At 35.4% G+C, this 26608-nt stretch overlaps 1 protein-coding gene across 14 annotated transcripts in view; it reads right to left on the bottom strand.

The window, feature by feature from the left end:
- Positions 1–26608, bottom strand: part of LOC117983993 (inactive dipeptidyl peptidase 10) — a 279553-nt gene that overhangs the window by 68902 nt on the left and 184043 nt on the right. The window contains exons 1-2 of one of the 14 annotated variants that reach the window (XM_069499611.1): positions 26101–26194; positions 24576–25062 (exon numbers count right to left, since the gene is read on the bottom strand). The exons of 5 other annotated variants lie outside the window; for them this stretch is intronic. In XM_069499611.1, coding sequence (XP_069355712.1) covers positions 24576–24833 — 258 coding nt within the window. In that variant the 5' untranslated portion in view covers positions 24834–25062; positions 26101–26194. Of the gene's footprint in view, positions 1–24575; positions 25066–25700; positions 26195–26608 lie in introns of those variants that run through there. 8 more of the 14 variants (XM_069499610.1, XM_069499609.1, XM_069499607.1 and 5 more) reach the window with 8 other exon arrangements.

The following is a 26608-nucleotide window of genomic DNA, read 5'->3' on the forward strand; positions in this document are numbered from 1 at the left end:
GTAGAGCGAATGAGATGTTTATAGATGCAAAAAAAATGAATGTATTAATTGCATTATGGAAATATTAAACACTGTTCGTTCCGGCTCGTTATTAACTTATTATGAAGGTAAACTGATTATGACCAATAATAAATTATGCAGGTGGAACAATATTTTAAGTAATCTAATAAACAATTGTGTGAGTTCGTAAAATTAATATTATATTTTTCCAATTTTGCAGCACGATTATCTTTTGTTTACAAAAAATATAGCTGCTTATCCAACAGGTCGAGATGGTGGGGAGATGCCCCACACACCCGCACGTCACCCGCGCTAGCCCGTGTCGGGTAAGCGCGGAGGCTGTGTGGGTGTGCGGGGCGTTCCCACCCCGATTGCCATCTCGACCTGTCGCGTACTATATATTATGTAAAAACAGCACACGATAAAACAAAACGAGCTTAGCGAGGCAATCGTTTCTCTGCGTACTGTCCCCAACACAGGAAGGAACGATCAGTGACTATGAAGTTTAGATCATGGTGGCTTTGACGATAACAGGTAACAAAGTATGAAGTGTATTTTTTTATTTTGTTCGGAATACCAAAGTTATTACAGTTTAAGGGTGTCTGGCAGGGGGTTGCAACGACATATAGTCTAGCAGCCACCGCCTGCTTTTTTTAGTGATCAATAACAGGCTGAATCTTCGTGAGTAGGTTCGGTTCAACAAGACGCCAAAGTTTTTCTCTGAGAAAATTCTCGATAGAGATGGCTAATTTAGTGCACAGGTATAAAACGTGGTTTCGGTGGGGTGTCGAAATTGTCTGAATAACAGTGAGTATTTTTTTTAAATATTGAGACAATTGGATAATAAACTCGAATCGGAAAAACAATTGTCCTACAAAATAGATGGTATGACTGGAGCGACCTCCACTTGAAATATTTCCAAATAATGAGCTCATAATAATTATGAATAACCAGCTGATTTTTTGTATGCAGCTTAGTAAATATTTGTACACTGAAATGGCCACATAGTCAGTACTCACACACCTTTCTTACTTGTTATCTCCCAAAGTCTCCATGATCCTAACTTTATAATCGTTGATCGTTCCTCCCTGTGTTGGAGACAATACACAGATAAACTTTCAGCTTTGATAAAATAACGAAGGTCTGGCCCTCCCGGGCTCTCTGTACAAGTACGAGTAAGGAGATAACTTCAGTATTTCGGCTAGTGGTTTGCAGTTCTCACTGCGGGGAATAAACTGTCTTTTGTTTCCGTAAGTTTGACTTATCCAGAGTCTAGCTACACATAGTAGCACTTGGTCGTGTTTTCTTAGAATCATCAATCTAAAATTGACGTGTACAAGTTTACTATCATAAATATGTAGTTGATATTTTAAGCTGATTTGACTTAAAGTTTAACTTAGAAAATATGAAGCCTCGATTTGATTAAAAGTTTTTTTTATTAAATATGTGTGACCTTTTACCGGTTGCTTTCTAAAGGTGATGCACAGATGTACATTGTAAAGGTATGTCTTTACATACCTTGTACCTACATTATTTTCTGCCACGTACTGTACCTACTCTCAACGTAAATAATAATTATTAATAAGTGGCGCATGCAAATGCCCGGCAAAATCTAGTATTTGATAAAACAGTTCTAGGCGTTTATTGAATATTGATACGATGAAAACGCGGACTTCTAATTTAATAGAAAACATTGACATATTATTGAGATTATTAAATGCGCAAAACGCGCAAAATGCGGTGATCAATGCGCAAAATGCGAACCGATGTGTGAATACCCCAAATTGCCCGACTAAGTTTAGTAGGTAGACAGCTTCAAGAGCGCTGTATATCTGACTAGCAGCACATTCCACGAGAAACTTTGCTATTGAATTTGCTGTAAATTCCAGCATTAAGCATTTTCTTTCTCAAATAGCTATTGCTTCAGAACTCCAGATTATTTTAAATTAAAACATTCCAATAAGTCAAAAAAAGAGATGTGATAAGCCTAGTGGTTAAGGCATCCGCCTCATACCCGGGAGGTCAGGTCAGGTCTTTCAGAATCAAGTGCGTTTTATTAAGCAATTAAATATCACTCGCTTTAGCTGTGAAGGAAAACATCGTTAGGACACCTGCATGCCTGAAGTCTACCAATCCGTACTTGGCCAGCGTCGCAGACACTACACTTTTCTCATTCTGAGAGGAGACCTGTTCTCAGTAGTGGGCCAGCGATGGGTTGATCATGGTTATGATAGTGTCCAAAAAGAGTCACGAGTAGGTAATATGTTATATCTCACATAGTTTTAAACATACACAAAATCCTACACAAAACGGTGCAAACTATTTCAGAAATTAAATTTGAAAGTCTTGTCACGACTTTAAGGTGGACACTTTGGACTGACAAATTTACACCACAAGAATACTGAAAAAGTTTAGGAATAGAAGAGAAATATACAGGTAAGCTCTATCTAGACCTCGAGTATTTTTGAGAAAACATTTTACGACACAAGATCGTAGAGATAGTAATTTATGAGGCAAGATGGTCTCGAATCTCCGGTATAATTTTCTGTCCTAAGCAATAAATCTGGCAAATGTCAGTGTAAGAACCTATCTCGAGTTTTAAGACCTCTTTAATTTTTTGTTTTTCTGATCGTTTAACAACGTACGCTGACCGAATGAGCAGTCATTGTCAACTGCTCTAGAAGACGACACCCGCACGACCGTTTGGAGCGGTCAGTCACGTCACGACTGCTCAAGCGCTTTGTATGAAGATTGGTAAATGTTGTAAATGTGAAGCTTCATGTAATTTGAGCAGCGTCAGATGTAGCAGATATGACTTGAGGCACATTGAGGCTGATCAAACGGATATACGTCCGTCCGTCTTCTTTAAGCGCACGATTCGGCGCGAAAAACCAAACTACCAAAATATATGGTTTGGCGAAAACCTCAATGAGGTAAACGCTGACCCATATTAGCGCGCCTCGCTTAGGATACGGATGTAGCGTAGATCTAATAGAAACCATGGTGATGATCAGCGAAATGATAATGAAAGAAATGGTAATATTATTGATGTCGGAGGAATCTAACGGATAAATAAGTGCAAATTGCAACGTCTAAAGCTTAGATTATCGACTATAATATTATGTTAAAAGTGATATAATATTATAGTCTATTTTATTATATTTCACTATATTATTATTATATTTTTACTTGATCGTTACTCGTTACCCATATATTGTTTTGTCTGACACAGCGTCGTATTTTACGTTTATTTACGAGCGAAGAGCGTCAGGTTTTCTCTTTTTACGGAATTTACATTATTTACGACTTTATATTGCCGTTAGATTGGTTAACCAATAAATTATGCAGAAAATGCAATTTTTAAAATAACGTATCTTTTTAAACTTGAACGGTAATACATATATATTAAAATTTTTAATCATGCAGATAGCAAAGGCATTAAAATTCATGGCAAATGTAAACTTTGGATTAATGTGGTTTTAAAATGGATATTTCGGTACCAATAATTCATAATATCCTCCGCTAAGTCATAATATTTATTATTCAGTAGATACTAAATATTTAATTGCAAATTACAATAATCATGGTTTTTGAGGAAAGATCGGCTTACGACCTGTAAAATGAAATCCATGTTACTTACCTACCTAGTTACTCTCTATCCATAAAAATCAGAATTCAAATTTATTTATTTCACGTGGGGCAACTTGTGTTACCAACTTATGCGACCTCTGGGTCTACCACCGATTCAGACAGCAGATTCTATTGAGATGAGCTGGCTAGATTAACTCCGCAGTTTCTTTGATAAAAGACTTAAAAATACTAGGGTCAAAATTTAACCCTGTGAGACATTAAGGCGGTCTAACATGTTACAAATGCTCCTGGTCAGTAGGTACACACATTTACAGTAATATTATATAATCAAGAAAAGTATTTGTAATCTTTTGTCTGACTTACAGACGTAATAAAAGTCGGATCTTTGTATGGCTGCTAAGCCGAGAATCTGTAATAATAATTTATCTAGCTACGTTCTACGTCCAATCTTTGGCTTCTTATAGTTTCTCTCAGCCGTGACCAAGAACCATCATAATATTTTTATATTTGGTGGAAATAAATGATTTTTTTATTATTATTATTATTTAATAGTAAGTAGTCCACGGGTATGCTGAAATGATTATTGAAATATCTTACATAAACATTTCCTAATCGTTTTGGGTATTGTCTGTCATATAAGCTAAATCTATATATATATATAAAAGGAAAAGCTGACTGACTGACTTGAGTGACCGATCTATCAACGCACAACTTAAACTACTGGACGGATCAGGCTGAAATTTGACATGCAGTTAGCTATTATGACGTAGACACCCACTAAGAAAAGATTTTTGAAAATTCAATCCCTAAGGAGGTAAAATAGGGGTTTGAAATTTGCATAGTCCACGCGGTTAAGTCGCGTGTATAAGATGGTCCAGTATAAAATTGACTGACTGATTGATCTATCAACGCACAGTTCAAACTACAGGACGGATCGGGCTGGAATATGGCCTTTAGATAGTTCCGCTAGAAAGGATTTTTGGAAAATCCCTAAGGGGGTAAAATAGGGATTTGAAATTTGTGTAGTCGACGCGGAAGAAGTCGCGGGCATAAGTTAGTAATATAAATAGCACAATATAAAGCCCAAAGATTCACTTAGTGGCTTATAAGCCAGATCAAGTATTCGGATTAATTTGCGGGAGCTTGCTTAGCCTCATAATAAGCACGCTCCCGCAGGCTGAGCTGGGGTGTACTTATGAAGCTACATTATTTATTTTACCCGGGTCTGATCTCGTTATTATCTCGGACATAGAATGTTTACATCGGTCTTATTGTCACTAGTTATTGTCCCTGGTTTTGCTATATAGATTGATGATTTTCGAGACTTGATTAGCGCTGCGAAGACAAAATATGTGGCGCTCTATGGAACAAAAACAAGTATTCGCGTCCGTTCTGTTTCATAGAGCGCCATTAACGTGGTCATACGTCCTTGAAGTAGTAACAGCGCGCCCGTCCACGCGCCCAGTGCGCTTGCTGCATCAAGTCCCTTTTTGAACTACAACGGAACTGAGCACAACTATAGCAATTTTTTTATTTTTAAAGTAGGCACTTTTCATTTTTGAAAATTAAAGATATATGATTTTTTTCAAATTATTTCGCTTTGAGTCTCGGATTTTAGAAGGAGGAGGGAGAGATCTGTACCCAGAATCCCCCTGTCCCCATTGCCTACGGCCATGTACTCATATCATAGACAACTTACGAAGCATACATACCTACCTAATTAGTCTATGTTTATCTAAGCAAAATGTGTTTCAGATTTCAAATTTACTACCTAAAATTTAACAGCTTAAAATAAAGGATTAGATGCCTAAGTGGCTAAGATGGCAATATAAAAAAGTCACAGTTCGTTAGGTATCTATAATCTATATATTATAAGAAAAACCTGACTGACTAACTGATCTATCAACGCATAGCTCAAACTCTGGGGAAAATTCGATCCCTGAAGGGGTACGGGGTAAGGGGGGTTTAAAATTTGAGTAGTCCACGACGATGAAGTCGCGGGAATAAGTTAGTATAAAATTCAACTTGGCAAAATATCTCAAAGATACTTTGGCATGCGCCCACATGTAATTTCTGGAATATTTAACCGCAAGCTTTATGCCGCACTAGAATATAACCGGAAAATTCTATTTGCTATAATGAAATTTCTGTACACTGGCCACTTGGTTTATATTATCGCATTAGGTGTATGTGCCGACAATTTACCTTATAATAATTCTTAAAGCAATAATCTTCAGTAAATATTGAATAGATTACAGCCAAGCTTTTACTAACAATATCTATATCATCATCATCATCATCAACCCATCGCCGGCTCATTACTGAGCACGGATCTCCACTCAGAATGAGAAAGTTAGCCATAGTCCACCACACTGGCTAAGTGTAGACTGGCAGACTTCACACACCTTCGTGGACATTAGTATGGAGAACGCTAAGGCTCAGGCTGTAGGCTCTCATAAGCTCTAAAAGAAAAATACCTTTCAACTTTTAAGTTTAAAACTTTCCCATATAACTTTAATCCCCTATTTTACCATCCTTAAGGGGAGATTTCCAAGATAACTAATACAGGACGTTTAACATTAATTACCTAATGCTAATGATTTTCATGTCTCTAACGAAAACATAGAATTTTCATCCTTGCAACCCCCATTTCACAAATTTTCTCAAAACTGTTTCTTAACGGATGCCTACGCCTTTCAAAGTTTGTCCCGAAGATTTCGTATTATATTAGTCAGTGAGAGAGTTGTATAATTTCTCTTTTTCTTATATAAAGAAGAAAGAAAATAGATATTACAATGGACTGAAAATTTTCCTTCCAAAATATCGATTATGAAATTAAATTTGAACGGTTGTGTATGGCTTGCTACAATTTTAATAGAATGCAGATGTTATTGATGTTTATGTCTATAAATAAATAATTTGAAAATTATTTTGAGGGTAGATACTCTATAGTACGGTTTACAAAATCAATAATGTGTCGTCTGGCCCTTTGGGAAATCAGTGTCAGTTAATGTACTGGGGTCGAGATATACGATGCTGCAGATTTTAGCAATCGTTTCAATTATAAACTGAAACTTTGGTTGGGCTGGTTAGCCTGCTACCATCTTACTGGGAGGGGTATGGCAATTTTTATTAAACCCATGCCCCTTTGGTTTATACACGGCATCGAACCGAAACGCTATATCGCTTAGCGGTACGGCTTTGCCGGTAGGGTGGTAACTATAGCCACGGCCGTAGCCTCCCACCAGACCCAAACCAGAGGAAATTCAGAAGTTATAAAATTCCAAATTTCCCCTGGCGGGAATCGAACCCATTGATAAGACTACAGCACTCTGCCAGGGAGGGTGTCACAAAATGCAAAACCATACATGATGGAAAACAAACATCCTTTGAATTATCGTGTAGGTTTTCGAGTTCATATCAAATCTTAATCGTGGTAATGGCAATTGGTAAGCCTCTCATATTGTGGAGGATTTTTTTTGAGCCCCGATGCATACTCGTATTTTAATATTTTACTATTAGAAATGTTTGTAATTTAAAATTATTTATTAGGCATACAATTAGACAGATACAAGCATTCAGAATTACCAATAAGACAAAGATCTACATATTAATAAATTACAAACGAAGAGAGGTAGGTACTTGTTAACAATTATTCCACATATTAAAATTGTAGATAAATGATGCCCACGGCTTCACCTGCGTAGATTTAGGTCGTGGGAAATCTTTGACTTTCTTAGATAAAAAGTAACCTATATCCGTCTTTGGGATGCCAGCTATCTCTACAGCTATAAATTTAGTCAAAATCGGATTGGCCGTGAGAGGGTTACAGACAGACAGACACATTTTCACATTTACACTATTAATAACAATTTATTGCTTATCACCAATAGTAGGTATCACCTGACTTAGTTTTAGAATAAATCAATTGATTTGCTTCTAAGACAGATTTATGCTTGGAGTCGTATATTAATAACCATAAAATATAATATGCTGTTCATATCCATAATAGTGAAAGACATAATATGAGGTAGCAATCGGGGTGGGGACACGTGTAACTCGGTGTGGGCTAGCGCGTGACGTGCGGGTGTGCGGGGCGTCTCCCCGCCTCATACCCCGATCGCCATCCCGACCTGTCGCGTACTATACTTGTTCCACTATTCTATCACTCTAGTAGTGTTGTTTTATTATTTTAATGAATTAGGACTTAAATAATTACCTATTAAAATTACCATCATTAAATTTTTTTACTAAAACCTTTTTAATGTTGATAAACTTACAACATTTATTAAAGCTAGCCTTATCTAATTACCTACAGTTTCCAAATCATACCGTCATGTGCCGTCAGCGAAGAATGGTGCCAAGAATACTGGCTGCATTTCTTCATCGAACAGCCAGGCTGATCGTTTGCACAAAAAATAAGCCACCCTTGGGGTGGCTTATTTTTTGGTTTGAGATTTGTTTTGAAGATTTTTAATAATACTTAGTATTAGTTCTATCTTTTACATCGAATACTCCCTATAACGAGATTAGTCAAGTACAGTAACGATTAGTGTTATGCTAGTACGTCATACCTCTGCATGATTACCTACGAATATTACGTCACAGCTCTGCATGATTACGAGTAGGTAGTCATCAACAAGTACATAAACTGGGAGGTTATTTCAGTAGTTTCTTTGTAGATCGTTTCACGAACCTATAAATGTACAGGTGCGGCCCGATACATTGATAGCCGTTTTACAGCCGAAAATCGAACTGAAGAAACAGCGGGGATGCCGTATAAATAAATAAGCTACTTTTAATACTCTGTTTATGAGTTTGTCATTTGGTTTGTTCACCTTTGGGACCCAATCTACGTCATGTCATGTGATTGTACCCAATTTGAATGTACTTGGAATATGTTAAAATTGAAAAAAAAATGGCCAAGGGCGAGTCAGACTCGCGCACCGAGGGTTGCTTGCTACAGTCGTATTTTTCACCACTATGCACGATAAATCAAAAACTATTATAATGAATATGCCTTCTTCAACGTTGATATCAGATGTTTAATTCAATACACTCGTAAATACTTATGAGGTAACTCATTGAAACACCATGTAATACTTCTTTAACACATTTATGCTCATTGAAACACATGAAACACTTCTTTTACATCTTTATCACCACTTACAACAATACTTCACACTTTTTGAGATTACCTCCCAGCTCTAAAGCTCCAAACGAATTAATTTTATAAAACGCCATTTATGCCGACCAAATGTCACGTTTCTTTTTTTCATTCATCCCACAGAAAAATGCAAAGTGTATGCCATTGGTCTGCCCCCCAATTGTGTAAGAATAACCATTTCATGGCTATCGCAATCGTCAAGAATTCTGCCCTTTGATTGGCTGTGAAAAAATGTAAACAGCGAATCAACCAATCAAAGGGCAGAATTTCTTGACGATTGCGATAGCCATGAAATGGTTATTCTTACACAATTGGGGGGCTGAATCGAAAACAACCCACCAATTACAGCCTCTTTGAAATTTCATCCAATGAGATTATTCCTAAATCTTAATGGAATTGTAAAAAGTATGTGATTTGACTCAAACGATAAATTATTATTTGAAAATCATGACACTATTGTGCATAAAAATAAATAAAAATCTGGTTTAGAATTTACAGGTGCGTGCATCCTGGCCTTTCATAATATGATATCCCAATTCCCACTTCTTATATTAATCATACTTTGAAAATTGACGTGTACACGTGTGCTATTTAGACCTACCTACCTGCCAAAATTCATGATTCTATGTCAACTGGAAGTAGCCTATAGGTACAGATAGACAACGAAGTGAAATAAGGGCTCCTTTTTTCTTTTTGAGATACGGAACCCTAAAATGTACATATTTTGTAGCGATACCTTTTACTCGCAGTGTAAATTACTTCTTCGAATCAGAAATCTAGGCTAGAGAGAATAGAAGGCTCCCACAACTTGTTTGTTTCATATCGTAGCGCGTGCCGTAATTTGAATAAAGGAAACAATGATATTTTCACTGCGAGTTGTTTTTAGCTCGATGATCAAATTCGTTTCTCAAACCACAAATTGTAAGAAAAATCGATTGAAATAACATTAGTTTAGCTTAAAAACGGAAAACTGCAGAAAATCCTCAAAGTATTGAAAATTATCCACAAAGCAATTATTTTTAAGTGGGATTCTTTTATGATATAAATTCTTTTAAGTACAAAAAATGCACTAAAACTCTAATAGAGAATGTTTCAAGTAATTAAATATTATGTTAATTTTTAGGGTTCCATACCGAAGGGTAAAATGGGACCCTATTACTAAGACTCCGCTGACCGTCCGTCTGTCTGTCCATCAATCTGACCGTCTGTCACCAGGCTGTATCTCATGAACCGTGATAGTTAGACAGTTGAATTTTTTACAGACAGTTGCCACTATAATAATAAATACTAAAAAACAGAATAAAATAAATATTTTAGGGGGCTCCCATACAACAAACGTGCAGATATGAGAAGCAGAAAATATTATTAAAGCTTGTAAGCTATAGTATAGGTATAAACAAGAGATGAAACTGCTAGTAGAATAGGTAACCATATAATAACAAGAATGTAACTCAATTTTGTACACACATATTCGTGTTCTCCGAAATTTAGCGGAATGTAGAAAATGGATTCGTGATTTAGGTTGGTGGCGTACAGGCATTCTCTAAACTCCACACGTCGATGGCATGACATAATGGACTAAGAGCCAGCGAGGGCCAGACCTTTCTTTTTGCAGAAAATTTATCTGCGTAAAATTTAAAGTTTAACAATTTATTAACGGTGTCTGGCTTGGGGTAGCCACGATACTAAATGTCTGGCAATAGTTACAATGACGTGATTTCTAATACTGTTCCGAAGAAAATTAGACTTTGACGTAAGATTTTATACATCTTTATTACCTGTCATCTGCCAAAGCCACCATGATCCGATCTTCATAGTCGCTGATCGTTCATTCCTGTGTTTGGGACTTCGGGAAACTTTCAGCTTGTATAAAATAACGAAGGTCAGGCCTTCACGGGCTCTCTTTCTATAAAGTTGTGTAGAATATATGTCCCGTTGACACGTTAGGTTACAATAAATAAATGACTTATGCCGCGTACCTACCTACTTTTATTTGCCTAGGTACAAAAGCGGGCAGTTTGACATATAAAACCATCATAAATTACCTATATGTATGCGCTGGAGTCCTTAGTGCACCCAAGAAGCTTCAGCTCTCTTTGTATAATGAGGATTATACGAAAGAATTTGCTTAAACTAATAAATATAATAGGGTACTATTCAGTGACTGCACTTTATGACCATGTGAGCTACCTGATTGCGACACTATTGCGTACAAACGATCAGGCAGGTCACATAGTTATAAATCAATAAATAGACATAATATGACTAGGTAATATATAATAAAACAACAAAGATATGAAAATTACGGATAACAAGATTTTATGATTTAACTAGGCTAACTAAAAATGTGTTACAATAAATTTAATAAGTTACAAACCTGATTTACGAGTACAAGTCTTAAATAGCTCAACCGGTATAGGAGTGGACTGAAAACCGAAAGGTCGACGGTTCAAACCCCGCCCGTTGCACTATTGTCGTACCTACTCCTAGCACAAGCCTGACGCTTAATTTGGAGAGGAAAGGGGAATATTAGTCATTTAACATGGCTAATATTCATTAAAAAAAAAAGTCTTAGTAATAATAATTTTTCATTGAGACCTAGGTATAACATTTTTAGTTAAACATACCAATATATGAATAGGTATTGCTTCAAGAGCTAAGTCAAATTGCCGCATACGAGTAAACACTAAAGCAACAATATTCGCATTCTCTGAAGTTTATCGGAGCGTTGAAAATGCATTTCAGCGAGATCCATAACGTGGATTCGCATAACCGTTCTGTTGTTTCATCACAAAGTTATAGTAGGTAGTATAAAATATGTTATTGCAGGTAGGTACCGCCAAGCGAAATCACATTATATATATATATATATATATATTAATTACTAACTTATTCCCGCGAGTTTAGGTACGCAAAGCAATAGATACTGATATCTACTTCTTACGAAATTGCTCCAAAAGATAGCGTTTCCGGCATTACAACAAACGATGGTAAAGATAGTGACTGTTGACACAGTCTTCCCCTTGCCCATTTCTTATACAGTTTGCCTAGTTCCCCTCGTAAAAGTTAATGGTACTTTTGCGTGTTAGGGTATTTTTTTCCCACAAGGCTGGTGGTACCTAGTTCCTAGAATTTAGTTAGGTATGACTATTGACTTCTACACATATTTAGCCTAATATTATACTTTTATGAAGCTCCTTAAAATATTCCAAAAAATATAAGTAAAGGTTAGATTATCCATACTACTCGTATATCGTAAATAGGCTACTTGACTCATATCTAATTTCGTCCAATAAATGATTATTTATTATAGTATTTTGCTTAAGACAACGAAATATATCAATAACAATTATTAAAAACGCAGGATGGATATATAAATCCAATTTAAAAAAATACAGTTTTTATTTTTATTTGAAACGCAGAAAACGCTGTCAGCCATGATGTGACGTCATTAAATATGTAAACAAAGAAATGTCATCCCTATGTCTCGCGGGGACTAACGTAGTATCCATATATATAAAATTTCAAGTCCTGACTAACTTATATATCAACGCACAGCCTAAACATCTAAACAGCTGGTCCTAGATACATGAAATTTGGTGGGTGTGTTCTTTGTAGGTAAAGAGAAGGTGTCCACTAGAAAAGGATTTTTTGAAATTCCACCCCTGAGTGGGTTAAATGGGGGTTTGAAATTTATGAAGTCCACGCGGGCGAAGTCACGAGCATAAGCTAGTTTTTATATATTTCTAAAAACTCATAGTAAACGTAAAGAAATATCGTTTTCTCTTTATAAATTGAATAAGTTATTAAGTAAGACTTACAACAAAGTGATCTTTGCAAAAATAAATTTGGTTTGCAGTCGTTAGTGATATAGGATCCCTTTAAGCAAGTCTTCGCGTGTTACGTATATTTATTTCACTGGGCACTCTAATCCACAACTTTCCTGTGGTCTTTATCGATGCGTTTTTACATTCTCGGATGATACAATAACGATAATTACTATGTTTTTCATGTAAACTAGTATTATAGAAGTCATGTTTATTAAACTTTGGGAGGTTATGCTGTTGTTTACAAATGCATGACGTCAGAGCACAGATAATCTATCGGCCAAACATGGCCGACAGTGTTTTCACCTGTCTAAGAAAAATATATTTTTAAATTAAAGTTTTAGGGTTTTTAGGGCGCAAAAAAATATAGTGTTAATTTTTTTGATCTAATAGGACAAATATGAACCATTTAAGACCTACTTAAAAAAATTGTCAACTAGCCTATTGTAATTGCTGCCTCACTTTTATACCTCCATTCCAGTGATGTGGTTTATTACAAATGCGAAAGTGTTTATTGGTCTTGTCCTTCAATTACGCTGAGCAGATCTACTTAGTTATGTGATTTTTGTATGGATAAGTATAATTAAAATATTTTATCCCAGAAAATTTAAAAGCTCCCAAGAGATTATTAAAAACCCCTAATTCGGCATCAATTACTGATAATAATAATTATGGTACTACAAAATAAACCTTTGTTTCCAACACAGTGTTATCTTTTGTTTGTTTTTAGTTGAAGCTTTATTATGATGGTTATGGTATATGAAATGAATCCAGAAAGTTTTGGTGGACTAATAAACCGACTAAATCTCTAAACAAAAGAATATGTTGCTCGACCACGTAAGGGTTATGATGTAAGTAATTAGTATGGTTATCTCGTACATAGCATCTCTCAAGCTATTAATCATTGAAAGAAAGATAATATTTTACTTCTGTGATCTGTCGTGTTTCGCGTGTCAAGACTAAAATAATATGACGCCTTGACAAAACCAACATGGTGTTTACGACAAATAAATATACATAAACAAATAAAATGAGAGTAGGTATCTCTATTTATCAAGTAGATAGTAAAATCGGGTTCTAAGAAAAATTCTTGCTTCTCTTCATAACATATTGGATAAGTAGGTACATTACATTACAGTCACTTAACCAGCAAAACCTCTCTGGTTCTACCTACGCTACTTTGCAATCTGCTAAATCAATATCTATAAAATTAATATTCAACCAGTGAGTGTTCAAACATAGGTAAATATCTAGATCAGAGTCACTCTCATAATACCTATCTAACTTTACTAAAATATCATACTATATCATATACTCGAAGCACCGCATTGTCTACAATCTCCTAAGGATGCTCCGGTGTCATGTTGGGGCGAAACGTGCGTCGAGTGCGTTTTGAGGGATTTGTGTGGTGCTGCGTGGTGGTAGTGCGTATTGCTTGTTTAGTGACTGCCTTTTCCTGCATGTTTAGTAGTGGGAAGGCAGGCGGTGCATATTGCATGCTGATAGCTGCATGTTGCACCATACAGATTAGTCTCTTTCAGCGGATTATGGCAAATTAAACTTATGGTTCCTTGGACATCAAAAGAGTCGCACGGAGCCGCTGATAATAACAGCCGGCGCAAGATAGTGGCTATGGACGTTCCTACAAAGAGACATATGTCCAGCAGTGGACGCCTATCGGTTGATAACTATGATGATGAGGTAAAAGTCGACTCTATTTATAATAACAGTTGCATTGTTTTACGCTTTACGACGGATCGTAAAATATTACGACGAAAACCTCTTTATTGTTCTGTTTGTATGTTGTAGAAACAATGTTGTACAGTAACACTAATTAAATATTGCTGGTCGGCAAACTTCGTAGTCCTAACTTTAAGGTTATAGTAACTTCCAATTCAAAGTTTGCTAACCGGGATATTTATTTAATTAGTGTTGTTGTATGTAACATTAATGCTGGGCTTAAAAGCATGTTGTTACTGACTGACTAATTTATTAAAACAGAAATGGAAGTTTGACATACGGCTTCTAAATGTACTAACCTATATTGATAACGTTTATGAACCCAACTTTCGGATATAGCTATGTGCTTTCCTCCATAACGTGTCACTGATAAAAAAGGGCCAGATTATCAGGAAATATATATTTTAATACTATGTATACAAATAGGTTTATCAAAATACTTAAACCTTAACAACACTTTTTATAACAGGAGCTTTTATCAATTTAGATTTATGAGTCGTTAAATGCGTAGATATGAGACCAGTTTTAATAGTTCTACTCGTACCTATAACACTTTAATGCACCTACTCATATTTTTAGTATCGACAATATTTCTCAGAGGTAGTCTCGCAAATAACTGTAATCAGCCCAATCTTAATGTCCGTGCATTAAGATTGAGTATACTGATTACGATTTAACATTACCTAACCTGGACATTAACAGAAAAGAGAAGAAAAAGCTTTTAATAGTTGAAAGGAAAATTTTCCGGAAAATCCTGGGGCCAACCAGATGTGAAAATGGCTAGAGGAAAAGAGATAAGTAGAAAACCTTTATAAACGAACTTAATAAAGGTAATTGGAGGGACAACAGATTTCATTTTCATAGTCAGCACCTCGGAAAAACTAGAAAATTACACCCGTATCTATGTATTTTTGTATAAAATTGCCCGCCATCTTGGATTATAAAACGGATGCCATTTTCGTAATCATCACCTAGGAAACCCCAGAAGGTGATATCGGCGACACTCCGCTGGCTTGCACACCTAGAGAGGATTGTGCAGGAAGCAAGTATACTTAGGTCGCCCAACAGGAAAACATCCTGTTCGTCGCTCCAAGTATCGCAGGTTTGACGAAGTGATCAGTCTTTCAAGCCCTACTACTTACTACTGCTACTTGACCCAATTGGTGTGAAGCAGTATAGCACAGGAAGGAGTTCTAGTGGTGGAAGGCCAAGATCCTATCTACTTAGGTACCCAATTGAATAAGCGTAGTAAGCAACGCGTTGGATATTCATTTTTAAGAATTCATATTTCATACTAATAAATGTTGGTATAGAAAATCTTTGAGAGCTATGAGTGTGCTAATGGTTAGGTTAGTAACTGTACTTAGAACTTAGAAGTCATTTAGACCGAATTGAATGTCTAAACTTTTGCATACAAAGATTGAAATGTTGGTAGCAATCAACAAACTTCTAATGAGGTGGTTGTCGGGTTTCAAACCCTATGTCAGCTTACAACTATTTGACTTACTTAGGTTTTTAGTTTCCCAGTTAAAAGATTTTCGTGTAGTGCGAAACTATAACGTTTTACAGTTGTTAGTAATTCTTTGAAAGGTTCTTGAAAATTTGTTCTTTGTTGGATGTTCTTTTATTTTATTCAAATATGCAGTCTGTTTTAAAATTGATTGTTAGTAAAAGAAGATATAGCTGTGATAGCCTAGTGGTTAGGACCTCCATTTTCTAATCGGAGGTCAGGGTTCGATCCCGGGCACGCGCCTCTCACTCTTCGGAGTTATGTGCGTTTTAAGTAATTAAATAATAATAATAAAAAATAAAATAACTTAATAGCTAACACACTTTTTACTGAATTAAGTATGAAAGCTATATATAGCTACTAGCTTATCCCCGCGGCTTCGCCCGCGTGGATTTAGGTTTTTAAAGATCCTGTATAGCCTATGTCACTCAGGAATAATGTAGCTATCTACTGGTGAAAGAGTTTTTAAAATCGGTTCAGTAGTTCCAAAGATTACCCCCTACAAACAAACTTAACGACATTACCTCTTTATAATATTAGTATAGATAAAGCTATCATACTTTTTATAGAATCGAAAACACCAATAGCCAACAAAGGAAATCATAAGTAAGCAACACACGCAAAAAGGTAAGCCATCTCAGCTGGTTTCTTTCCCGCGCCCGCCGAGAAAATAGAGCAAGTAAATATGGCTTTATAACTAAGCAAGAAATATTATAGAAAGAGAGCCCGCGAGAGCCAGACCTTTGTTATTTTATAAACGCTGAAAGTTTCTCTGCGTATTGGCCCCAACACAGGGAACGATCAGCGACTATGAAGTTTGGATCATGGTGGCTTTTGGCTATAAAATCTTACAAAGTATTTAATTTTTTATACTTTCTTTGGAATAGTATTAGTTTACGTCAAAAAATTGCAAGACACTTAGTGTCGTGGCAACCACTTGCCAGACGCCCTTAAATTTTAAGTTTAAAGGTGTCTATCAATCCATGAGTGATTTCTAATACTATTCCGAAGAAAATATAAAAATATTAGACTTTATACTTTAACGGAAGATTTTTTCAACCTTTGTTATCTCCCAAAGCCACCATGATCCAAACTTCATATTCGCTGATCATATCTCCCTGTGTTGAGCACAATGCGCAGAAAAACTTTCAGCTTTTATGAAATAAAGAAGGTCTGGCTTTAGCGGGCGCTTAGTCCATTAGCAAAAGAACATCCGTTTGCACCTCACGTTCTCTTCAGTTAACGATAAAGACTCAATTACACCAGCCAAGTTTAGGTCACTGTAAACATAAATAACAATTAGGTTGTGCTTGTAGGAAAAAATAATAAGCGTGAAGCTGTAAAGAAAGAGAAACCATCAACATTTGCGGTTCGAAGGTTTTTCGCGGATTCCTGACAGAATCACGTAATGTAATTAGAGCGGTTTTTAAAAGTGTAAACTGTATCACAGTTCACGACAGTTAGGGAACTTCTAACAAATCGTCGAGGGATCGACGTCAATAGCAGGTGTCACATGTTAGTACTTACATTTGATGCAGGTAACTCTAATGTAGTCAAATTTTTCTATGATGTTACGTCAAAATAGCCTAACATTTGTCATATCGTCCATTCAGGTACAAACCGAGAGTTTCCTCACTCTAGTTCACTCTGACTGTATTATGATCATCAACCCATCGCTGACACACTACTGAGAACGGGTCTCCCCTTCGAAATGAGAAGGGTGTAGCCATAGTCTACGACGCTAGCCAAGTGCAGATGAACACTTGATTATTTTGAAGAACTCTCAGGCGTGCAGGTTTCCTCAGGATGTTTTCCTTTACCGTTAAAGCACGTGATACTGAATTGTTTAAAACGCACATAACTCCGAAAAGTAACAGATGCGTGCCCGGGATTGAATCCCAGACCCAGGCGTCTGACGTTTTAGCCACTATGCTATCACCACTTAAACTGTAACACAGAATACCTACATAATAGTACAGACTATAAGTAATCATTAATCTTAACATTTTTAACCGGCTTTAAAAAAACAGGAGGTTCTCAATGTGTCGGAATCATTTTTATCATGTGAAATCTTACATCACTGCCCCTATTATAAATGCGAAAGTGTGTTTGTTTGTTGGTTTGTTGGTTTGTTGATTTATTGGTTTATTGGTTAGTCCTTCAATCACGACGCAACTGAGCAACGTATCGACGTGATTTTTGTATGGGTATAGTTTAAGAACTGGAGAGTGACATACTTTTTATCCCGGAAAATCAAAGAGTTCCCACGTTTAAAAACCTAAATGATAAATAATTTAATCATCACTTGCACTCATAGAAATACCAAGATTGCTGTGTAGAGTAACTTGGAAATACAATCCGAGTGTTACTAGAGCTTCATTTGCTAATTAGGGTGCACCGCGTACCCGTACCCACAGGTGAAATTGCCTTTGTATGCTAATTCTGAATGTGAGCTACTTACACCCCAGTACTACTTCCATAAGGATTATAAAGACCACGACTAAAAGGTTTGAGTGAAATGAAAGATCAAAAGTTTTATTTTTGTTCAGAGATTATACCTACTTGTAGAACGTCTCTGAAAAAAATTAATATCTACTTATTGTAAAACTAATGAAAAGTATTTTGTTTTATTATTTTCCGTGATAAAAAGTAGCCTATGTCATTGCCCGGGATGTAGGCAAGCAAACTCTGTATCTGTTGAGCTGCGAAAAGCTAGCAGACAGACAGACACACTTTCGCATTTATAATATTAGTATGGATTTTAATGTTCAAAAGTGTGCCCTCAAAATATGCCTACTCATAAAAATGTTTTCAAGTTTCTTATAATACTTTTTCGTCAACATTTTATTATTATGCCGATATAAAGGAATAATTCAAAAGAAAGAACAATAAAAAGGACATCAAACTTTGCTAATAAATAACGCGGTCCGGAAATAGAAAACATCCGAAAGTTTCGGCTTTTTTCTCCGTCATTATCGATTACGGATCTTCAAGTTGCTTAAAGAGGATTTTGTATTTTATGGTACTTGAGGAGATCTATTAGTCCTTTATCACAGAGTGAGGTGACTCAAACGGTAAAATGCAAAAGAAAACATATTAATAAATATTGGTCGTTTTTAACCGACTTTTAAAAGGTTCTCAATTCAGTGCGTGTTTTAAAATATTAATTTTGGATCCAAAATCTTGATGTGATGCAAATGTTTTACAAAATTCTCGCCCAATTTTAAAGCATCGTCGGCAGGACTTTATTTAAATAGGTGCGCTGGTAATGTTATGTTGTAAATGCTTCACCTATATATTTTTCTTTTTTAGTATTAACAAATAAATAAGGCTAAAAAAAACTTAAATATTCGTATTATTGTGACTTAAGGGGACTCAGTTCGGTGCTTTCTCCATACAAACGTAGGAGGGAAAATACAACAATATTCGATATTGTACGCACAAAACTAAGAATTATATTGATTTATCTCGTCGTTATCTAGGTTCAATGATATCTAAAACATTGAAAAAAATATTGATTTAAAAGTTACGAGCCTCAAAAGATTCCTATTTTAACACTAAATTTATGACAACTTTGGGCGTAAATAAATAAGATTAGGGATATGAAAATTGTAAAACAATTTATCATTAGACGTAGTTTATTTATTCATTAGTTGAAATAACTTTACTTTGCAAACATAAATTCAGTAGTTTTTTCTCAAAAATACTTTTCCTAAACCTTTTTCGCGCGTTTGATTTCAGTGATAATCATCGTGCCTCTCAACTTTCTCATACAATGTCAAGTGAAAAGCAAACACGTTACCCACGTGCGCTGCCAATTTCGGTCGAGCGTCCTGCGTCACCTTAAGTTTGTTTTTTGAAAGTTTTTCGTATAACGCCAAAATCCAAACAAACGAATGACTCTTTTCAGTGTATCAGATTTTTTATTTTATCCATATTATACTTAACATAATGTCAAAAACTTTAGTCTTCATACATTACGTACTACATACATTTCAATATTTAGCCCTAAATCTTTAGAGAGATTGATCTTTAACAATGACAATCCCATAAACTAGCTATTTCATTTTAAACATACCGTTGCAAAAATGAACATGTCCTCATTCAGTGAATCGTGTCGGCTATTTTAGCCTAGAGATTTTATAAGTGCTGATACCAAGCAATAAGTAGCGCATTCTCTTCAGCACAAAGGCGAAGTTTAAACTTTCAGATCTGCTTTAAGTTCAAGCAGCATTGCATTAAAACTAAGGAGCTTAAGATATCAATTTGTAATTAACCACTTCTATCCTTGGGATTTGCGTATAATGTAGGCAAAGCATAAAATAAGGAGCTTAAGATATCAATAATTTGTAATTAACCACTTCTATCCTGGTGTTTTGCGTATAATGCGTGCAAGGCACAAACTAATTTAAACTCTGTAGTCCCACGTCTGTCATATTTACATGTAGGTACATAATTTTTTTTTGTATAGAGTATATTATACGGATTGTAATTAGGAGTAATTTTTGTTTCTATGGTTGTTGTTGTTGTGTTGTTCCTCAACATGTTCCTCATGTTTTTTTTTAATTTATTGTTCACAGAATATTCAGTTAAGTACATTAAAATACAAAGAGCGCCATCCTCTGGAAACTGTATACGTTTATGTGAGGATGGCGAGTTCGCGTTATACATATTAAATTAAATATACAAATTATAATAATAATTAATTAATATAATTTATTTGCGGTTCTTCTAAATTACTCTAAACAGGCATGGTGATGAGACGTGACCGGTAAGCTATTTCCAAATATAAAACATTCTTTAGGCGTTTTAAGGAACCTACAAGTCACCTGTACTGACTGGGCGGTTTCGCGTTCACAATATCCGCTAGATTTTTGCACGATACTGAAGTCAGAGGAAAACACCTTATATAATACACTTAGTTAATCTTACTGGGACTAAGCTTAAGACTTTTCATAAATAATATTGAAAACTGTTGTTAGTGTAGTATAGTGTGCGGAACCCCAACACTATCAGTGCGAAACGCCTGTCTTGCGGCTTGGCACCGGTTGCGGAGTCAAGATTCAAGATTCTTAATTTGCAGAAACATAATATTTTACAATGAGATGTTATTACATCTTCCAGTAGAAATGTTTCACCTTACATAATCAGGCATGCAAAACCATTTCATATTAACATATTCTTTGAAATTCAAAAATTCATCTATTGTGTAGCTTTGTTTTTGTTGCGAGAAAGTGTTGTCGCATTGATCGTGCTTGAGCTGATTTGCTAGGTCTGATGGATTTGATAATTGAACAATAATGGAGCTTTGATATTTTGCGAGAGCGAGTTAGCGTGAACAAGCACGATATATGAAATATGATGAGAACTTTATAACAGAGAATAAAAACAAATCTCGCTTCGTTGGCAGACAGACAAATAGGGTGATGAAGGGTGGATGTACTTGTTTACATGCGATGACGTCAATCGCCTGGCAATATCAAATTCGCTAATGCTCCATGAATAGGGAAAATATAATAGGCTATGAAAGACCTCGCTTGTAACAACATAGTTAGCTATTGTAAATGATACCCACGCTGCTTTAACTTTTCGTCCATTTCATGAAATATTTTTTTTCTTACTAGTGGAACTTTGCGTTATACCGAGTACTTAGACGATCCCCGGTTTTTATTTTCCATCCTAATTTCTTTCCAAGAAAGTATTATTTTCTTTTTTAATATTGGGAACTTGGGTGCCTGAGCATTTCGTTGCTCTAGCAGTCGTGTAATGCCCAAATGCTTAAGTTTAGATACCCGATGTAAGCCCAAGCTGTTTAAAATGAGCCGCTTCCGCTGCTGAAACAAGTAAGACTCAGTGATGAGCAGTGTAGCGAGTGCATGCGCTCACACTAGCGTCCGGATATATTGATGATGGCACACAGATAGTTGGACAGATGTCACCGATGAATTTTTGTAAATATATGATTTATGAAGGAACTACTTATTTCAATTATTATTGTATAAGATTTTATGGAAGAGCGGGGTCGCCTGCCACGAGTACTCGTAGCTGCGGTTTGCACTGCATCTTTTTCAGACCGCACATTTAAGCGCATAAAATACGCCATTTTAATTTTTAAGAATGTTATTGTACCCTATGACACTTGCGTCATCAAGACGAATCTATCATTCTGATTATCGTTTATCAAAACCGGTTGAGCCGTTGAGTAGTTACGAGCGAACTTAGGAACGGACATACATATAGGTCAAACATATAACCCTCCTTTCGGGCTTCGCCGCAGTCGGGTAAATATACAATTGCTTAGGTAAAACTAGTCAATGAACACCCTGCCTATCTTGTTTTTCCTACATACTTAGTAAAGTTTTCTTTATTGCATGATAGCCTTGCGCTTGACGACAATCATGCTTCGAAAAGCAATGATGAGGTCTAGGTTGGAGCGCGTTTGTCTAGAAGATGCCTATTCACTCTTATTTTGAAGGTATTTACTTAGGTTATAGGTGCGTGGCAGGAAACACGGACGCATTAGGCGTTCAGTTTGCTACTTGTATTAATATCGATTCTTTTTCCAAGCAAAGTCCGTAGGCTGCGAGTAGGTATTATTGTGTCTTTATCATTCTATCGAGAAATCTCTTGTACCAGGCCTCGTATACCAGGCTGTTAAATGTAATAAAATTTGACGATAAGCTTTGCTAAATAGAATCCAGCCATAATGGAGTTTGAAAGACGAGGATCTTTGCTAAAGAGGCTTGTAGTTTTAATATTAATGGGATTGCGACTTTGTGAAATCTTCTATAAGACTTTATATTTGGGTTAATCTATGTTTATATTAATACTGAATAATTGTAGACTTGCCTTTGACTGCAGATTAAATATTTCATAAGTCAGTGTAGATGTTTATTTAATTAATTTATTTATTTAGAATACTTTATTGCACACACAAATATATACATACAGAGAAATAATATAAGCTATAGAAGAAACTATACAAGAGGGTGCAAAGGCGGCCTTATTGCTAAAGCAATCTCATTCATGTTGCATTAGATATTGATTTTTAGAATCATAGTCTTGCTACTACGTCTATTGAATTTTTAAAAAAATTAAATAATTATTTTGATTGCAATTTTGTAGATGTAGTTTTAAGGATTTCAGAGTAAATCAGGGAAACCTTAGAGGTACTTCATCCAATCTGTCCATCTGTCCGCTTATGTGTGTCACAGCTATTTTAAAACAAACTATAACCAATTGTAAAATTGAAAAGTATTGTTATAGAAAAGAAATATACATTAACACAATTAACAAACGTTATATATACCTACGTGGCTAAAACAGACACTAATGTTCGTTATAAAACAAACTAAATAATAAGAAAATGTAATAAAAATAAAGTTTTTAATAAGTAAATCTAATTAAGCGAATCTCATTTCCATAACTAAGTAAGACACTGTTGTAAAGCCACGTACCTACTGACGCACGATCTTTTACTATCATGAATAGTTAATCTAATGGATTGGTAACAACTGGATGACTTTGATATGGTCTTCTTCTCAGACCAGGATGCATTTGGAACCTTTGTATCTTCATATTTAAAAAAACGTAAATAATTAATTAAATCATCTTTCATTAGATATCCGTGAGGTGAAAAAATTAATATAAAAAAAACCATGAAAAATATAAAATTCAAAAAACTTGCAAACAATATTTAAACAAAGTAAAGCTCATTTTACACGACCGGATATAAATTATATTATAATTCGGTCAAAATAAACATTCAATGTTACAATAATAATAATCATTCGCATAGGGCTAAAAACTGGTACAATTGTTGGGAACATCAATATAAATTGATGGGGACTTTCACAATTAATTTAGGTATATATTGGTGTTCCCAACATTCTTACCAATTTTTATTCCTATGCAAGTTATTGTAACCTTGAATGTCTATTTTGACCGGACTGTAATATAATTTATATCTCGTAGTGTGAAATAAGCTTGAGATAATATACATAATGCCCATAGTTAGGCAAGAAAATTCCCTATAGCCTATAGCGATGTATTTCAGTTAGCAAAATCGATTTCACGCCCGTCTGGCTCTATCACAACCACTATCTATGCCCCTTGTGTGTTGCGTCTATTAAGTTGATAGGTACGCGTATCACATCCATAATGCTTTTTGACTTTATCAACACTTTTAAAAGGCGTCATTTGTGTGAAATCAAAGCAAATATCATTTTAATTTTTTTAAATTATAATTCACTACATGACGCCCGCGACTCCGTCGTGCTCGGAACTCGATGGTTTTTTTCAAATATTCCGCTAGAAATCTTTGTTTTTCTGGGATATAAGCTCTCTATACCAAATAGTCTCAAAAGGTCCGATGTCAGCGACTTCGTCCAGGTGGATTTAGGTTTTTTTTTTAATCTCGTGGGAATTCTTTAATTTTCCGGGACAAGAAGTAGCCAATGTCTGTCCCTGGGATGTAAGCTTTATTTGTACCTCGAAATCAAATAAATGTTTGGGCCATGAATGATATCAGTTGGAACTTGACTGCGTTCTTACCTGGTGGTAAGTGATGATGCAGTCTTAAAAAATGGGCTAACTTGGAAAGGGTGCATTAATAACATACCCCTGATCAGTTAGAAACAATTAGAATATGTAAATGGTGCTGACGAATAACATTTTAATAAACTTAATAATATTATGTTTAAATTAAGTAGCATGTTAATGTTTATAATTAAAGTCATACCTCAGGATTTATCTGGGGTGGCATTACAATTTTCTTCTGTGGTGGAGACCGTAGCACTACATTCTCATCCCTTATTATAATCTGTGGCTCCATGGCCAATAGCTTCTTCTTGCACTCCTGCATTTGCAAACATTCTTTATCTTTCTTCGAAAGCACGGATTCTGACGAAGCATGTTTCGACGTATTTTTGCTCGATAACTTTAAACTGTCTATAGAAGTTGTCATTTTGGTGCTTTCTTTCCCGTTCGACGATGCCATTTCGAATATCACCCGCTCTTGTTTGTCTTCTTAAATGAGTTTGACAGGGTCCTGCATAGTCTTATATTGTTCTTCATTTGTTATATTGTTGAGAATTATTAACACTACTTTAAATTGGAATGACATTACAATATGTTATTCTAGTCTCTAAGCTCTGGCCTCTAGTCTCTAATACTTTAGCGTATTTTTTAAAGGGTTAACGTGCTGCCTCGTCTGCATTGTTGTTAATCTGCTAAAAATACAACAATTAATCCTGCTATTGCACTTATTTGATTACATTATTATAGACCGAGGCCATCTTTTATGTTTGACTATCATCATTATGATTATGAAGTTAAAACATGAAATATGGCTTTTATGTTCATTTAATGTAAATTTTAAATATTTAAAAATGTGTTAAGCACTGTAAAAAGTATAAAATCACTACAAAATACGATTTTACCACGTACAATGGTCTTTAAGAGCAAAGATCTAACAATGGAGACTAAAATTTTGTATTTTCTCTGCGCGAAAAACATTTTAATTTCAGCACATTGATTGCCTACCCAATGCATAAACAAATCTGACGTTTACAATCGTCAGATGTTAAAAAGATAATTCAGGTCTAAAAAATTGGAAACAAAACTGTTTATAATCAAACATGTTTAGAAAATTTAGTAAATCCATTAAAACTGAAGTGAGATAGCATTTACAGAATATTTATGATTAGGTTTGTGTTCGGTAAACATTTTCTTGATTTCGTTTTAGATGATTTGGGTAGCTACAGATTTTTGCGAACGTTACTAACAATACTAACAATACAATGCAATGCACGAATGTTATGTGGATCATTAATTTATTTGTTGTTTTAATAGATTGAATATTCACCTTAACCTTTTTCCTTATACAATTTTAGTTTAACCTTATTAAATTTCATTGTTTATATTTAGCCCCTAGAGATTTTTCAATCAATTATTTGCAATAGACTTACAACGATGATTTCTGTGTACCTACTTATGAATTTAAGTATCATCTGAAACTGACAGGCGATCTCCCTATTCTATTTGAATTCTCTAAATTGAAACAAATACAAAGTGCTTGAATATTAATGTTCTGGAATAACTACAAAACAACAATAGATCGACGACCAAAAGACGCCCCCCTCTCCTATTTTCAGGCTCTATTAACACTCTCTAAATCATCCACCATATTCAAACAAGCCACTTATTTCACAACGATCTATCCAAATCAACCATATCTTTTATTTTGAATAAACTACTCAAGCTACATTGTTTTTAAATATACGATTCCATATGGCGTGTATACGATATCCCGTAAATTGTTAACGTATTGAGGACACGTCCATCCCGGTCGGCGGTCGGCGACAGACTGACGGCATCAACACCCCCGGGAGACGCCCTATAGTGGTTGAAAATCCTGAATTATATTCCTATCTATGAAAAGGAACGCAAGAATTGTTTTCAGCGTTCAGGTTTGTCGGTATTATTAGTTGGGATAACAGCGCTCTTTTCTTCAAGAGCGTTTTAGTTTCGGGTTTTACCAGAAATTGTACCGTATTACAGATAATGATGGTTACATTTTACCGGATTTTGAGGAGAACTTGTTGATGATTGTGACTTTAGCTAATTAAATTACGACGTACTAGATGATACCCGTAAATCGTCCGCGAAGTTTTGTTCTTTTAAAATCCGTGGGATATGTTTGACTTTTCGGGATAAAAAGTAGTCTTATATGTCTTTTCCCGGAATGCAAGCTATCTTTATGAAGGTATACTA

The sequence above is a fragment of the Maniola hyperantus genome, chromosome 7 (genome assembly GCF_902806685.2).
Source record: "Maniola hyperantus chromosome 7, iAphHyp1.2, whole genome shotgun sequence".
Lineage (NCBI taxonomy): Eukaryota > Metazoa > Arthropoda > Insecta > Lepidoptera > Nymphalidae > Maniola > Maniola hyperantus.